The sequence below is a fragment of the Bos mutus genome, chromosome 18 (assembly GCF_027580195.1).
Source record: "Bos mutus isolate GX-2022 chromosome 18, NWIPB_WYAK_1.1, whole genome shotgun sequence".
In the NCBI taxonomy this organism is placed as follows: domain Eukaryota; kingdom Metazoa; phylum Chordata; class Mammalia; order Artiodactyla; family Bovidae; genus Bos; species Bos mutus.
In genome coordinates, this window is record NC_091634.1 from 4,003,810 (window position 1) to 4,018,879 (window position 15,070).

Below are 15,070 nucleotides of genomic sequence, written 5' to 3' on the forward strand. Positions count from 1 at the left end.
TTCATGGAATTGGACTCCCAAGGCCAAGGGCGGATGGATATTCTTTTTTTTTTTTCTTTTATTGAAGTAAAGTTGATGTCTAATGTTGTGTTAATTTCAGCTGTACAGCAAAGTGATTCAGTTCTGTATACAGTTTTCATATTTTAAAAAATATTTATTTGTCTGAGCCAACGCTTAGGTGTGGTGTATGGAATCTAGTTCTCTGACCCAGGATGGGACCTGGGCCCCTTGATTTGGAGCATAGAGTCTTAGCTCCTGGCCCACCAGGGAAGTCCTTCTTTTTCATATTCTTTTCCTATGGTTTATCGCAGGATACTGAGTAGAGTTTCCTGGTCTCCACGGTAGGACTGTGTTGTTTAGGATGACATTCCTGAGGACTTTGTGTCTCGCTTTCTCAGCAGATCGTACCCTCCTCAGCTGTGTCTAGGATGCTGCATCCGTATGTTCACCAGTTTGTTCAGAAGCTGGTCACGGGCGGCCGCTGGAGCCCATAGAGAAGTTTGACAGTCCCATGGCTCATCAGAACACTCCACATTTTCAATACGGGATCCGACACAGCTCGGAGAACAATGGGAGGGCTGGTGCCTTATGGACAGTGCCAATAAATAATTTCTCTGAGAGATAAGGACTGATACAGAATGGACTGAGTCAGACGACCTGAAATCTACCTGGGCCACATCTAATGGAAGTTCTTGGCTTAATTCTCACTTATGATCTTACGAATTCTGCCAGCTTTGTTATTTGTGTTTCTCCTGTTTCACAAAATTGTTGTTTCTTCCACTACGGGCCTCTGATAAAATGATGATGTGTAGTTTCATATGAGATCAGTGCCGGTAACCATGTAACTCTAAATGTTGGGAGAAGCAACAAGAGAGAGTATTTTCCTGGACCTATTTTCCTGGACCATAATGGTCATGAATTGCCTCCCAAACCGTTGTTGAATTTATGACCATACAGGAGCCCTGCTGACTGGAAACTGGCACTTGCCATCTACCTCTACAAGGATTAAATCAGGAGCTGCTGCAGCTGCTGACTTTCAACACCCGCTGAGAGGAGTTTAGGGCGGAGATAAGGAATGAAGCAGTCTGTGCACTGGGAAAACTGGCAGAACAGGCCGTCAGGGAGTTAGACACTTTCAGAAGACTTTTTAAAATTTATTTTCAATCAGAAGATTGTTTCTTTACAATGTTCTGTTGGTTTCTGCCGTACAATAACGTGAACCAGCCATAGGTATACATGTGTCCCCTCCCTCTTGAACCTCCCTCTCACCCACCCCCCATCCCACCCCTCTAGGTTGTCACAGAGTGCCGGATTGAGCTCCCTGTGTTACGCAGCAACTTCCCATTAACTGTCTATTTTGCATGTGGTAATGTATATGATTGGGGGCTTCCCTGGTGGCTCAGATGGTAAAGGATCTGCCTGCAATGCAGGAGACCCAGGTTCCATCTCTGGGTCAGGAAGATCCCCTGGAGAAGAGAATGACAACCCACTCCAGTATTCTTGCCTGAAGCATCCCAAGGACAGAGGAGCCTGGAGGGCTGCAGTCCACGGGGTCACAAAGAGTTGGACACGACTGAAGTGACTTAGCACACACAGCGCATATATTTCAGTGCTACTCTATCAATTTGTCCCACCCTCTCCTTCCTCCACTGTGTCCACAAGTCAGGAGAAGATCTTATGAGCCCTGATTCTTCCATCTTCGCATACGTAGACAAACACTGACATCACTAATGGTGGCACCTGCTTTGGCTATTGGGGAGAAAACTACAGTTAAAAGTCAAAATGAAGTCGCTGCAGTGCAGACATCTGAGGAAATAGCTAGGTGACGCTGGCTGTGATCTCAGACAAGTCCTTGCATTGCCAAAAATGAGTTTTCTGAGTTGCATCAGACTAGGATGCCACATCCATTCACAGAACAATGTCTGCTGGCAGCTAGTAACTGCAACCTTACTTTTTCAAGGTCTCTTCTTGTACGTAGAACATTGTTAGACAAGGAAATTGCTTTGGCCCCTTTAATTTTGTCTCAGGTGGTTTCTCGGAAGCTCCGTGATTAGCAACTGCTTGAAACTGCACTTTGGAACTCAGGGAAGGTCGTGGAGACTGGAGTCTGCCTACAAGAAACAGGGGACAGAAATAACGCCCAGGAGCCCCATACTGCACTGAAGCAGGATCTAGGTAAGCTCCAGGCTGGGCATTCACAATTAGACTCCTGTTTACATTTCCTGAGGAAGGAGGCAGGTGGGCACTTGGCTAGACATTTACAACCAGCCTCCTGTTGGCAACTTCAAGATGGAAATGACAAGAACAGAGTAAGTAGCTGGACTTTGTCTCCTGTGGACACCTAAGATAACAATCAGGGCAGGGCTAAACTCTATTTGATTAAAAGATCAAGAGGTCACATATTTCCTACCCTTGGGACTGGGAGACTCTGCACATCCCCAGAAAGGCTCCTTGGAGGTCAAAAAGAAGGGGGCACCATCCCATAATAGGTGATGTCAAGGACCCCCTCACAGGGCTCTGGACTAGAATCCGTCCTGGAAAGAAGTTGCACATGTGTTTTGGGGAGGATCCTAGGGCGGGGCAGGTGTGGAAAAAGAAACCAAACAATTGGCCAAAGGTGAACAAATCTGGAAGAAGTGCCCTGTGTGAATGACTTAACTGCCATCTTATGGGGCTCCTCCTCCTCAGGGGAAGGCCCACATCTCTTCTCTCCAGGTGTGTAATTCTGCCTCACTTTGGTCTGAACTGAACAAGCAGTTTCTCTGTGCCCTCTGGCTTGTTGGGCTGTGTCTTTAATCTACTTCGTACACTTTTTCTTTGTTTGTTTGTTTTTTTTCACAGCTTTTGACTTCTTGAGAAATGAATATATCTATGGGGACGAGAGCCAGGGGAATCTTATCTCTAGCCTCTGGCCCCTGGTGGACAAGCGGCTAGGGTTCCTGGTTTTCCCCCAGGCCACCTGGGTCCAATTCCTGGGCAGAGAACTAAGCCACCGCTCACGCCTGACTCTATCTGAGAATGTCTGATGCTGAGACCCAGGATTTCAAGGTAAACTGCAGGTCTCCCCAGGCTGCTGGCTGGAGACCTCTGAGTCTTTCTCTCTCTCCCATGAGAACTTGCTTGCTCTCACTCTCTGCTTTGTTCTCCTTCCAAGATCCGCAGGGCTACAGGTCAGCTCAGTGAAGGAGCCCAAGTCATGTTCTTCTCACTCCTTTCTCTGTCTTTTGCTGGCTCTGCAGGAACTACAACTCCCAGCATGCCCTGTGCCCATCCTCTTCAACACTGAGAGCAAGGCAGCGGGGATCTTAGCTTGGCACCTACCACTGCCTCCAACAAATCGCTCCCTGCTACACACTGCACTTTTACTTCCCAGGAGTAGAAAAATTACAACCCGCAGGCCCCACAATCAGTCTTCCATGTCTTTCTCCCCAAGCAACCCACCAGCAGGCAAATTCTTCTTGTCCTGTGATTTTCTTTACTTGAGAAGTAAAGAATTGACTTGATTTTACTAATTAGAATTTACTAATTTACTTGAGAAGCAAGGTTTCTTTTTCACCTAAGCCTTATGTCCCCTTCAGTTTTACCTTAGATGCCAAACAAACGGGGTGGTAGACCTGGGGCTATTTTTGCTGTTTTATCTCCCGCTGTACTCCGTGTCCACAAATCCGCTGTGAGACTGTTCTCACCACTTGGCTCTCAGGTCCTGACCACCGTGGCCTTCTGCCTTGTAGCCAACTCCAGTTCCTCCAGCAGTTCTCTGCCACTCCAGGCTGTGACAGCCATGCACTGCAAGGGGCACAGCATACTGGGCCGGCCACGTTCACGCAGACCTCACCGCTATAGCGGACGCTCGAGGGGCACCCCGGTGACTCTGGCACTGGTTCAAATGTTCCCTCAACACCCCCCACCCCACCCCCACTCCACCCCCGCACTGGGAACCCCTCATGGGAGGGACTGGGTCAACTACAGACTTCTGGTCAGTGAGCAATGGGAGAGTAGAGGACTCTCAAAATTCCATCACACACAGGATTCGAAGGAAATTCAGAGGGCAGTCTGGGTCTCCCAGGGGCCCCCGAGTCATGTTTCTGGGAGGCTGGACTTCATTTCTAGGAGTGCTGTTCTTGGTTGCAGGTTGTTCAACCTGGGACATTGTCCTTTTTAAGCCAGATGGGCCAAGAAAGAGAAAACTTAGATTTGCTTTAATGATCGCTGGTCTTTATTTAAGTTGAGGGATGGAAAATGGCCTAAAATATTGGGTCTCTGGATTATAATATTATACTATCTTATAATATTATAGTATCTTACAATTAAATCTTTATTGCCATGGATGGGAAAATAAACTGAGATTAAGTGTCCTATTTATTCTAAATGATCCCCTTCTAATTTTTCCCAGCTCTCGGAGGGGAACCAAGCTTCCCCAACTCCTGCAAGTTCCCTTACTGCTTCAGATTCTTTGGATTAAAAGAAGACCCCCTTCTTTCCAGAGAAATAGTCTTTGCTGGTACAACATTTTATCAGCCACTTTCCCCCTGTTATCAGGGCCAATTTGAGAACTCTCTGGTCTAAAATTAACCTATGGAAACTATGACTACAGAAAAGAAAGAAGATATGTTATTCTAACATTGTGTGGCCACAATATTCTCTGGACTCTGGAGAAAATTTGTTAAGATTAAAAATTCTGTTGAAGAAAAAATACTGGTTCTTTTTGCATGTGTAATTAGAGAAAATTCACTTTTAAAATACTTTTTATTTTTTAGAATTCTGACCCTTAAAGGACAACTCTTGCTAGGAGAACATGATTTTCTCTGCCTATGCCTTGACACCAGGGCTCTTAGGAACACTTATCCAAGCCTTGTCTAATTTCTGAGACTGAGGATAAAACATGGAAGAATCTTACTTAGTACTTATTTAAAAACTTTATAAAAATTTTACATAAATATATTTATTTTAACGAGTAACTGTATTTTACTGTTATAGTTATTTACAAACTAGTGAGTTTCCTATTGTAATAGCTGATTCATGGCTAAGTTTAGAAAATGAAACCGTGAGGTCTCTGTCTGGATTTATGTACGTCTCAGTATGTGTCTTTGCTTTTGGATAGTGTTGCTGATTTGTAAAGGACCGCTATTAAATTGGCTTAAAGAAAAGAAAGCAAATAATTTTAAATACAAGAATGAAGCTAAATGCAGGTTCACACACTCTGGGAAATATTCAGTGTTAAACTGATATCTGACCTTAAAGTCAGTTTAAGTTTGTTAATATAAAAACAAACTTAGAATAAAATATCTTCAGAGTCATCAATATTAAGCATAATACTTTTACTGTAACTGGGTTGCCTGAAAGTCACTAAATTTATGTTACAACATTTGTTAGCAAGAAAATTGGCTTGGCATCGGATAAAAGTTTTTGAATGAACACTTTAGAAATAATTATGTTTTAGCTTTTCTAGGTATTAAGAGTTGAGGATTCTATTTGAAATATATAGGTAAATCTACTAGAAATAATAACGGAAGCATTTTAGCGTATAACAGGAAAGTAGGATGTGTATTTTCAGTAAAGAAGATAGGAGGAATAAAATCACACTTCATTAAGAGAAGTGCTCCCCCTCGCTTCTGTTCAAGCAACTCTTTCCGTAACTTTGAAACATCTTGAAAGATTAACTTAGGTTTAAGGAACCACATCTCAGAGATAGAGAACTTGCTCAATATGTCCTCTTACCACCTGTTCCCATCACTCTGTCACTCCATGGAACTGGACTCCCAGGGCCAAGGGTAGGTGGACATTCTTGACAGCTTGCTGTGTTGTTTTCTCAGCAGATCTGAGCCTCCTCGATTCTCTAGGATGTTGTGTCAGGATGTGCTGGGGACCAGCCCCAGCTGATCCAGGGTATTCGAAGGAGAGACGGCCTAGGTGACTATTTATATGCTAATTAGAGATATAGAGAACAATAGAATGAGGATAGCTCAGTAGGAAAATTCAGTGGAGAAAAGAAGCTGAGTAGCTTGGTTTACATGGGGAGACCAATAAAACTTCAAGACAAGAAGTTTGCACCACTTACGTGGCAGGCGCCCTCTCGAATAGCGGAAGGTGTCTCACCCTAGACACCTTCTCGAGTGGGTCTTAGAAGCCCAGGCATGGTTAGTAAGCATGGTGGGTTCAGCGCTCCCAGATGGAGACTCAGCTGGAAGTTAAAAGAAAGAATGACATGGGGAGACCAGCGTTGGTGAACAAGGCCCATAGCTTTATTTTCAACAGGGGCTTTTATACCTAAGTTACACATAGAGGATAATAGGGGATGCAAAGTCAGCAGTCTTTGATTCTTATCAAAACCAAGGTTTCTTTCCTGCAAATGTATTGTATACAAATGGTTTAGGTGATTTACATCATCTTCTGGCAAGAAGGCCTACTAACATTTTATGACTCTTGACAAGGACTTATCAACAAAGACTTATTTTCTCTAAGAGTAATTATTTCAAGGTTTGGCACCATCTTCCAAAGATAAAATTGCATTCCTATAGGGCGGATGTGTAATGGGTTTACAACAAAGAAAGAATTTATTACCTTAAGGGTCTAAAGTTACTAACACCAAGGCCACTACTTATTTTTTCTACATACCCACTATTAATTGATACATATTCAAGGATACAATTCAGGGGATGTGAAAACTTGGCAACAAGCATTGACTCATCAATGAAATCCTTTACTAGTTTATTCTGACAGTTTTAACTCTCTGAGAGGCTCTAAGCTATTTGAATATCTTAAGCTTCCCATGCCTCTCGAGGCTGGGAGACTGTAAACAATCGTATGCATAGCTGCAGGAGTCCGGGTAAACTTGTCAGGCGAGTTAGAGAGCCATCAGAGGGGTTTGGATTTAAACACTCCTAATTGCCCAGGAACTTTATTAATTGGAGCTGTAAGTTAACTCTTTGACAGAGAGAGAGAGATGGTGGTAGGGGACAGCCCCCAGTAAAGTCAGAGGTGAGAGCACAAAGCAATAAAGTAGGCAGACTCTGGTTTTTTGGGGGAAAATGCTCGAGAATATCCGGGGGGACTCCTGAGGCTCGATCCCGCCTTTGCGTATGCCGAGCCTCCTTCCTCATGACCTTTGTCATGAGTGGAATGCCTCACCGGCTCCCCGCAAGGATGTTCACCAGTTTGGTCAGAAGCTGATCCGTAGGCGGCGGCTGGAGCCCAGGGAGGAGTCTGAGAAGGGCAGGGCCCACTGTCTGAACACCAGAGACCTGACAGCTCTGGGTGTGAGCGGTACCCTAGGAGCTGGCGTGTACATCGTGGTTGGAGAAGTGGCTGTGTATGAAGCAGGACCAGCGATCATCATCTGCTTCTTGCTGGCCGGCCTATCAACTCTTTTGTCCGGGCTGTGCTACGCGGAGTTGGTGGCCCGGGTACCACGCTCTGGTTCTGCGTATCTCTACAGCTACGTCACTGTGGGAGAACTGTGTGCCTTCGTCATTGGATGGAACCTCATCCTGTCCTTTGTCATTGGTGAGACAGTGGGGTGGGGGAAGGTGTGGGGCTTAAGATCAGGAAATTCAGAGCAGGTATTGGAGTCATCACTGATTCATGAGAACTTCATTAATGCACCTTGTGGGGGGACGTGGATAACTGTGGCAGGAAACCCTTATAACTGTATTCTAGTTAGGGCAGCTCTGCTCTCCTTAAATGACTGAACCAAGAACTGAGCAGGAAAAGGAACTGAAAGGAGTGGGTGATAAGGAGGCATGTCCCCCAGGCCCTTCCCCTCACCATATTGAAGTCTCTGCTCTGCTGTTTCCTTTTTGGGATTTTTGTTTACAATTCGACTTAAATTGTCACCCTCATCTCCTGGTCCTCTAGGTCCCACTTCCCTGTTATAGTTTCTGGCCTCATATTAATCTTCTCCTAACATATTAAATAGTTGACCTGTTTTGTGAATCATCTGGGTCTACTCTGAGTGCAAAGTTGCTTGAGGAACATCCAACTCTTTGCGATCCCATGGACTGTAGCCCACCAGGCTCCTCTGTCCATGGGATTCTCCAGGCAAGAACACTGGAGTGGGTTGCCATTTCCTACCACTGACGATCTCCCCAACCCAGGAATTGAACCTGCATCTCTTATGTCTCCTGCATTGGCAGGCAAGTTCTTCACCATTAGTGCTGCTTGCAAAGGGTGTACCCTCTGCACTCCATAAAAGGGAACTTTGTAAGATTAGGTATTTTGTCTGTTTTTTTCCCCCAGAACATCCTGTGGTACATGATAGAGATTCAGCTTCTCTTTGTCAGTGAGTGTTCTCTTGCTGCTGCAGGCACCGCCAGTGAGGCCAGGGCCTGGAGCATCGCCTTTGACAGTCTCATTGGGAACCACATCTCTCAGGCGTTCCAGGGAACTTTCTCTCCATATATGCCCTACTTCCTGGCCAGGCATCCAGACTTTTTTGCCCTGGTCCTGGTGCTGCTGCTCACAGGTGAGACAGGGCTCAGAGATAGAATGGGAAGAGTGGGATGTGGAGGGGGAGTTGGGGTAAAGAAAGCTTGGAGTTCCAGAATGGTGGGATAATTCAGTTCAGTCACTCAGTCATGTCTGACTCTTTGCAACGCCATGAAGCGCAGCACAGCAGGCCTCCCTGTCCATCACCAACTCCTGGAGTTCACCCAAACTATGTCCATTGAGTCAGTGATGCCATCCAACCATCTCATCCTCTGTCATCCCCTTCTCCTCCTGCCCTCAATCTTTCCCAGCATCAGGTCTTTTCAAATGAGTTAGCTCTTCACATCAGGTAGGACCGGAATGAACTGTCTGAGATAAGACAGACAAGAAGCCAAGATACAAACCATTGTTTTTCACCCTTGGCACTACTGACATTCTGGGTGGAATCGTTCTTCGATGTCAGGGAGCTGTCTTATTCATTGTGAATTTTTTTTCAATCATTGTCAACTGTTGATTAGCACCCTCAGTCTTTACTTACTAGATAACAGCAATGCCCACCAGCCAAATTATGACAATCAGAATGCCTCAAGATATTGCCAAGAGTCTCTTCAGAGACAAAATCATCCCCACCTGATAATCATTTGCTTTAGGCCTACAAGTTTCTTCCCTGTACTGAGACTGAAGATATTTGTTTATTTGAGTGGAAATTCACACAAAATAAAATTAACCATTTTACCATATCCCCCCAGATTTTTTGCGATATAATTGAGATTGTTATTGTTGTTCTGTCGCTAAGTCGCATCCAACTCTTTGTGACCCCATGAACTGCAGTACACCAGGCTTCCCTGTCCTTCACTATCTCCCCGAGTTTGCTGAAACTCATGTCCATTGAGTTGATGATGCCATCCAACCATCTTATTCTCTGTCATCCCCTTCTCCTCCTGCCTTCAGTCTTTCCCAGCATTAGCATCTTTTCCAGTGAGTTGGTTCTTTATATCAGGTGGCCAAACTATTGGAGCTTCAGCTTCAACATCAGTCCTTCCAATGAATATTCAGGGTTGATTTCCTTTAGGACTGACTGGCTTGATCTCATTGCTGTCCAGGGAGCTCTCAAGAGTCTTCTCCAGCAGCACAGTTTGAAAGCATCAATTCTTTGGTGCTTAGGCTTCTTTATGGTTCAACTCGTACTTTTATACATAACTACTGGAAAAACCTCAACTTTGACTATATAGACCTTTGTTGGCAAAGTGATGTCTCTGCTTTTTAAGGTGCTGTCTAGGTTTGTCATAGCTTGTCTTAATTGAGATACAATATTACATAATTTTAAGATGTATAAAGTGATGTTGGTCAATGTGTTTATTGTGAGATGATCGCCACAGTAAGAAATTAGCCATCTGAAAGCGTACCATACAGTGACACTTAGTACATTCACAGTGTTGTGCAACCGTCTCCTCCATGCAGCTCCAAACATCTTCATCACTACGGAAGGAAACCCTGTACCCACTGAGCAGTCACTGTCTGCCTCTCACCCACCCATAAACCCCAGCCTATGACAACCACTAGTTTTCTTTGTATGCTACAGATTTAGTTATTTTGGATGCTTCATATTCCATCTTTCCACAGGACTGCTGGTTCTGGGACTTCATGAATCAGTCATGCTTAACAAAGTGTTCGCAGGCTTGAACCTTTCTATTCTCGTCTTCATCATCGTCTCTGGCTTCATTAAGGGAGACCTGCACAACTGGAAGCTCACAGAACAGGACTACACGTTGAACACATCTGAATCCACTGACACCTCTAGGTTAGGAGAGTACTCTTGGCTGAATAATGTCTATGTGTGTGATGTGCACAGCTGGGAACGTGGTGGGGACCACAGATATCAGGGCTGATGAATCCGATGATGGAGTCATGGAGTCCAGGAGTTGTGATATTAACTGAGGATACAAGTAGGGATGGCTGAACTCACCTCACCCATGTTCTTCCTCATTCATTCTCTCATCACAGCTTGGGTCCTCTGGGTGCTGGAGGGTTTACACCTTTTGGCATTGAAGGGATTCTCCATGGAATAGCAACATGTGTCTATGCCTTTGATGGCTTTGATGTCATTGCTACTACAGGTAACTGTAGTCACTGTGTTTCTTATCAAGGGTCTGGGCAGGTTGGGCTGCCCTTGGGCATAGGGGTTGGAAGAAGTTTAGACTGCATTTGGAGGTGCAAGGTAATTGGATTTTGTGCTTTCATTCCAGTGTGTTTACTGACCTAATGCTCCACTCATCTCGCAGGAGTAGAAGCCAGAAATCCTCAGCATTCCATCCCCATTAGCATCGTGATCACAATCTTCATCTGCTTTTTGGTGTATGTTGGTGGCTCAGCAGCACTCACCCTCATGGTGCCCTACTACCAGATTCATCCTGAGAGCTTCCTGCCACAGGCTTTCCTCAGTGTTGGGTGGGGCCCTCTAAGATATGTCCTGGCTGCTATCACCATCTGTGCTCTTTCATCCAGGTCAGTGTCAAAGCTTTTTCTCCATCCTCTATCAGATTATCAGATATTGTAGCTTCAGATTGAGAAACAAAAGGGAAAGACAGCTTACCCCATGTAGACTAGGGAGCAGAAACCCCAGTCTCTCATGCTTCTCCCCTTCCTCCCACGTGCCCACTTTCTCTCCCAGCCTCCTGGGCACCATGTTCCCTATGCTTCGTGTGATCTACACAATGGCAGAGGATGGACTCCTTTTCAGGAGACTTGCCCAAATCCATGCCCACACACGAACCGCCATGTGGACCATCTTAGCTTCTGGAAGTCTTGCAGGTGAATAAACAAAACTTCTTTGACCAGTTTTCTTAACTTGCATATTTCCACTATCTCACTCTCTCCCCCCTCCTTGTTTGTGCCCTGATTTTAGCGGTCATGGCACTACTCTTTGAGCTCACTGATCTTGCGGACCTCATGTCAATTGGGACCCTGCTCGCTTACTCCTTGGTGGCCTTTTCTGTGCTTGTCCTCAGGTGAGACCCCACAACATGCTGACTGGAAGTCTTTGACTGGTGGGGATTGATGTGAAGATGATCCTCTTCTGCCTTCACACTGCCTTCAAAATGACCAACAATCGTTAATTTGGGAAAGAGATGGAATCATCCGGGTGATGTTGGATGAGTAGGGGATACTATTAACACTGCCTTAATATTTCTAATTCAGGTATCAACCAGAACAGAATTTAAGCCAGAATGAGACAGCAGAAGAGGAAATAGATATTTCTCAGTTGGAAGCAAGACCTTTACAATCTGTACCTGAAGCAGAAAATTCAAGGATTCTGAAGACTCTGTGGTTCCCTTCCAGCACCATCCCCACTCGGAAATCTGGGCGGATTGTCTATGGATGTGCCTTTCTGCTTGGTGAGCAGTGGGATTTCTCTTGGCTGTATTCTAAATTTGACAGTATGGGGAGGGCAGTGTGTTTTGGGCAGTTGAGGAGGAATCTTGGAGAGATAATGGCCCTTCCTGAGGTTGGCAGTTTTGAGATGGGTGTGACCCAAGGTCCTGATGTCTTTATCTTCTGGGTCCAGCCTGTTCTCCTCCACCTTGACCCTTGCAGTTCTCCTGCTGATGGTCCTGAGCCTGATCCTGACCCTGTTGACCAGCCGTGTATTCTCTGGACTCTCAGTGTACACAACAGTGGCTGTGCTGCTGCTGCCCATCACTGGCATCACAGCCATCATCTGGAGGCAGCCCCAGAACCCCTCTCCTCTTCACTACAAGGTGAGTGACCTTATGTGTCCAAGCTCTCCAGGGTGAGGAATGAAGGCTGCCTGCTCTGACATCTAAATGCTGTAGGCTGGATCAGGAGTTGCTCCCAGAAGGGAAGTTGCTAAAACCAATGGACCCTTTCCTGATATACACTCAGCGCTTTACACACACAATCTCAGTAGGCACTGAACACACAGCCTGCGTTGAACTGGACTCTTCCTGCCCACGTGGAGTAGGGTCTCCCTTTCAGACGTCTGGGGTGTGTTCAGGGATGAATTAACTTTGTCCACAGGTCCTTTGTTGGCCCATCCTCCCACTGGTGAGCATCTTTGTCAACGTTTACTTGATGATGCAGATGAACACTAGGACCTGGGTCCAGTTTGGCTTCTGGATGGGGATTGGTGAGTGAGTTTCTTGGAAACTGAGGCCCCTTGAGTGACTGAACCCAAGTGTCTTCCTACTACCTCTCCCCTAAACTGTCAGGCGCAACAGAAGGCGTAGGACACCTGCTGGGCTTTCATAAGTGAAGAAAGCACCTACTTTCCCTTCTCACTGTCTCATCTCCCTGCTAGGATCTGTTGTATACTTTGGATATGGGATCCGACACAGCCTGGGGGAGAACAATGATCAACAGCTGCCAGCCTCCAATTCCCAAATGCTTGATGGAAATATCCCTGGTGATGAATCTTCTTAACCACAGGACATAGATGCTGTGTGGCATCCCTCCAGACTCAGAAGTATCTTCCAGTTCAAGTGACATTTTGAGTCTCTATGGAGCCTGAAGTTGAAATGCATTTACAACCATGTGCTTATTGCCAGCAGATAAAATGACTTTACTGTTGAATAATTTTGAAGTAAACTTTTCAAAGCAAAATATATATTCAGAAAAGCACATGCTTCATAAGTGAGCCTCAAGGTGAATTTCCACAAAGAAAGTACAACAAAATAACCATCAACCGGAGAAAATACTAAAATGTTAATGGGTGTATAAGAAGCACCTTCTTATGTCTATTTCCACTGAAAACACAGAGATTGTGACCTGGGAAGGAAATGTAGGTAAGTATATTTTCTGTCCAGGGTTATACTTTAAACATTAGGACATAAATAGGTTGAAAGTAAAAGGAAGGGAACAAACACATTGTACAAACAGTAACACAAGAATGCTAGGGCAGCTATCTTATTACAGAACCAAGTAGAGTTTAGGAAAAAGAGAATAACAGGTGAAATGGATCTTGAGTAATGATAAAGGGAAATGCTCATTTTAATCTCTTCCCCCAGCTTATTGAGAGGTAGTGTAACATCGTCCAAATGATCATTTCTCTTTACTCTTCTGTGGTAGAACGTTAGAGTTGCACCACAGAGTTTATGAGAAAAAGTTCTTAATTGAAAAAACAACCAGGACACCTGCATTGCTAGAGGAAGGGGAACGGGATGGGGAGGAATAACTGGTTGATGAATGCTTACAGTTGGGTGAAAGTAAAAGCTGGAAAATGAACCTGGAGAAACAAGATGAGAAGTGGTTGCTGCAGAACAGAATGCTTGAAACTGAGGTCATGGACTTTAATGATGTCAGTGATAATGATATAGAGGTTGTTGGTAGGAATGAACAACTGAAGTAGAGTAAAAGGGGGATGGAAGTCAAGAAACTAAACAGCAAAATTATCAGATGGATTAAAGAATAAGTGAAGAGAGATTAACAGAATTAGAGATACCACTATCTTGCGAGTTCTAATGAAATTACTGGCTTAGAAATTAATGAGGACTGAAACTGTCAGGTGAAACTTCGATGGAAGAGGTTGACATCATCTGGTTGTCAGTCTTCCCTCACTGATGTGGGACACCCGGGAATCATGCTAGCCGGTGAGCTGTGATAAGCGGTACAGAACACTTCTGGGAACACAGCCTTGATGACAAACTGCATCAGAATATAATCAAGCCTCTAGAGCAGCTCTCAGCTCACAGCAGATATAAAGGGTAGATTCACATTTCAACTGAAAATGCAATCAGCCAAAACCAGAATGTGGGTAATTCTCCAGGAAGGAAAATGGTGCATTTTCATAACTATTAAATGGTATGGGGGATTCCCTGGTGGTCTAGTCATTAGGGCTCCATTTTTCACCTGCAGGATGTGCGGGTTCTGTCCCAAATGGGGGAACTAAGATCCCACAAGCTGCACAGTGCAACCAATTAAATAAGTGATGTGACCCAAATTGGAGATTCATTCATTAATCAAATATGATCACCCATACAGGTATACACTGGGAATATTGCTTGTTGGGTCCAGATGACCCAATAAAAAAAACTGGCAATAAAAGAAATCATACACAATTTTTTTAGTTTCCCCATGCATATAAAAGTCATGTTTAAAAAAGTTATGTTATGCTATACTCTACTCAGTGTGCAATAGCATTTTGTTAAAAAGTACATACCTTGATTTTTAAAAATATTTTTTCTAAAATATGGTAAATATCAACTGATAATACAGTGGTCACAAATCAATTTGTAGAACATGCAGTATTTGTAAAAAGTGAAGCATGTGTGTACATGTGAATATATCTGCACATAGTAAGATACGTATAATTAAATGCATAAAATATGTATCTATATAAGATATATGTATTAAAATATATTTTTAAATGTTCACGGTTTCTATGAAATTCATTGCATTTAGGTGTCTTGTATGTTTATTTGCTAAATCTCTCCTCCTCTTTGTCTCTTTGTATGCTGTGTTCTAATCACCTCTTCTTATGAAGATATCAGTCATATTGGGTTAGGGCCAACTCTAATGACCTCATTTAAATTTAGTTACCTCTTTAAGGCCCTCTCACCAAATACAGTCACATTCTGTGGTCCTGGGGGTTAGGGTTTCAACAGAGGAATTTGAGAAAAAGGAAATGCAT

The 15,070-nt window shown here is 44.3% G+C and overlaps 1 protein-coding gene across 1 annotated transcript; it reads left to right on the forward strand.

Moving 5' to 3' along the window:
• The first annotated feature begins 6,433 nt into the window (after nucleotides 1-6,433).
• On the forward strand, nucleotides 6,434-13,429 carry LOC102277565 (cationic amino acid transporter 3). The gene is made up of 11 exons (XM_005910386.2): nucleotides 6,434-7,503; nucleotides 8,303-8,461; nucleotides 10,048-10,225; nucleotides 10,429-10,541; nucleotides 10,707-10,929; nucleotides 11,096-11,235; nucleotides 11,330-11,432; nucleotides 11,623-11,819; nucleotides 12,019-12,182; nucleotides 12,463-12,571; nucleotides 12,743-13,429. Exons 1-11 carry the CDS (start codon nucleotides 7,080-7,082, stop codon nucleotides 12,862-12,864), a joined length of 1,932 nt encoding a protein of 643 aa, XP_005910448.2. The 5' UTR covers nucleotides 6,434-7,079; the 3' UTR covers nucleotides 12,865-13,429.
• Nucleotides 13,430-15,070: the final 1,641 nt, after the last annotated feature.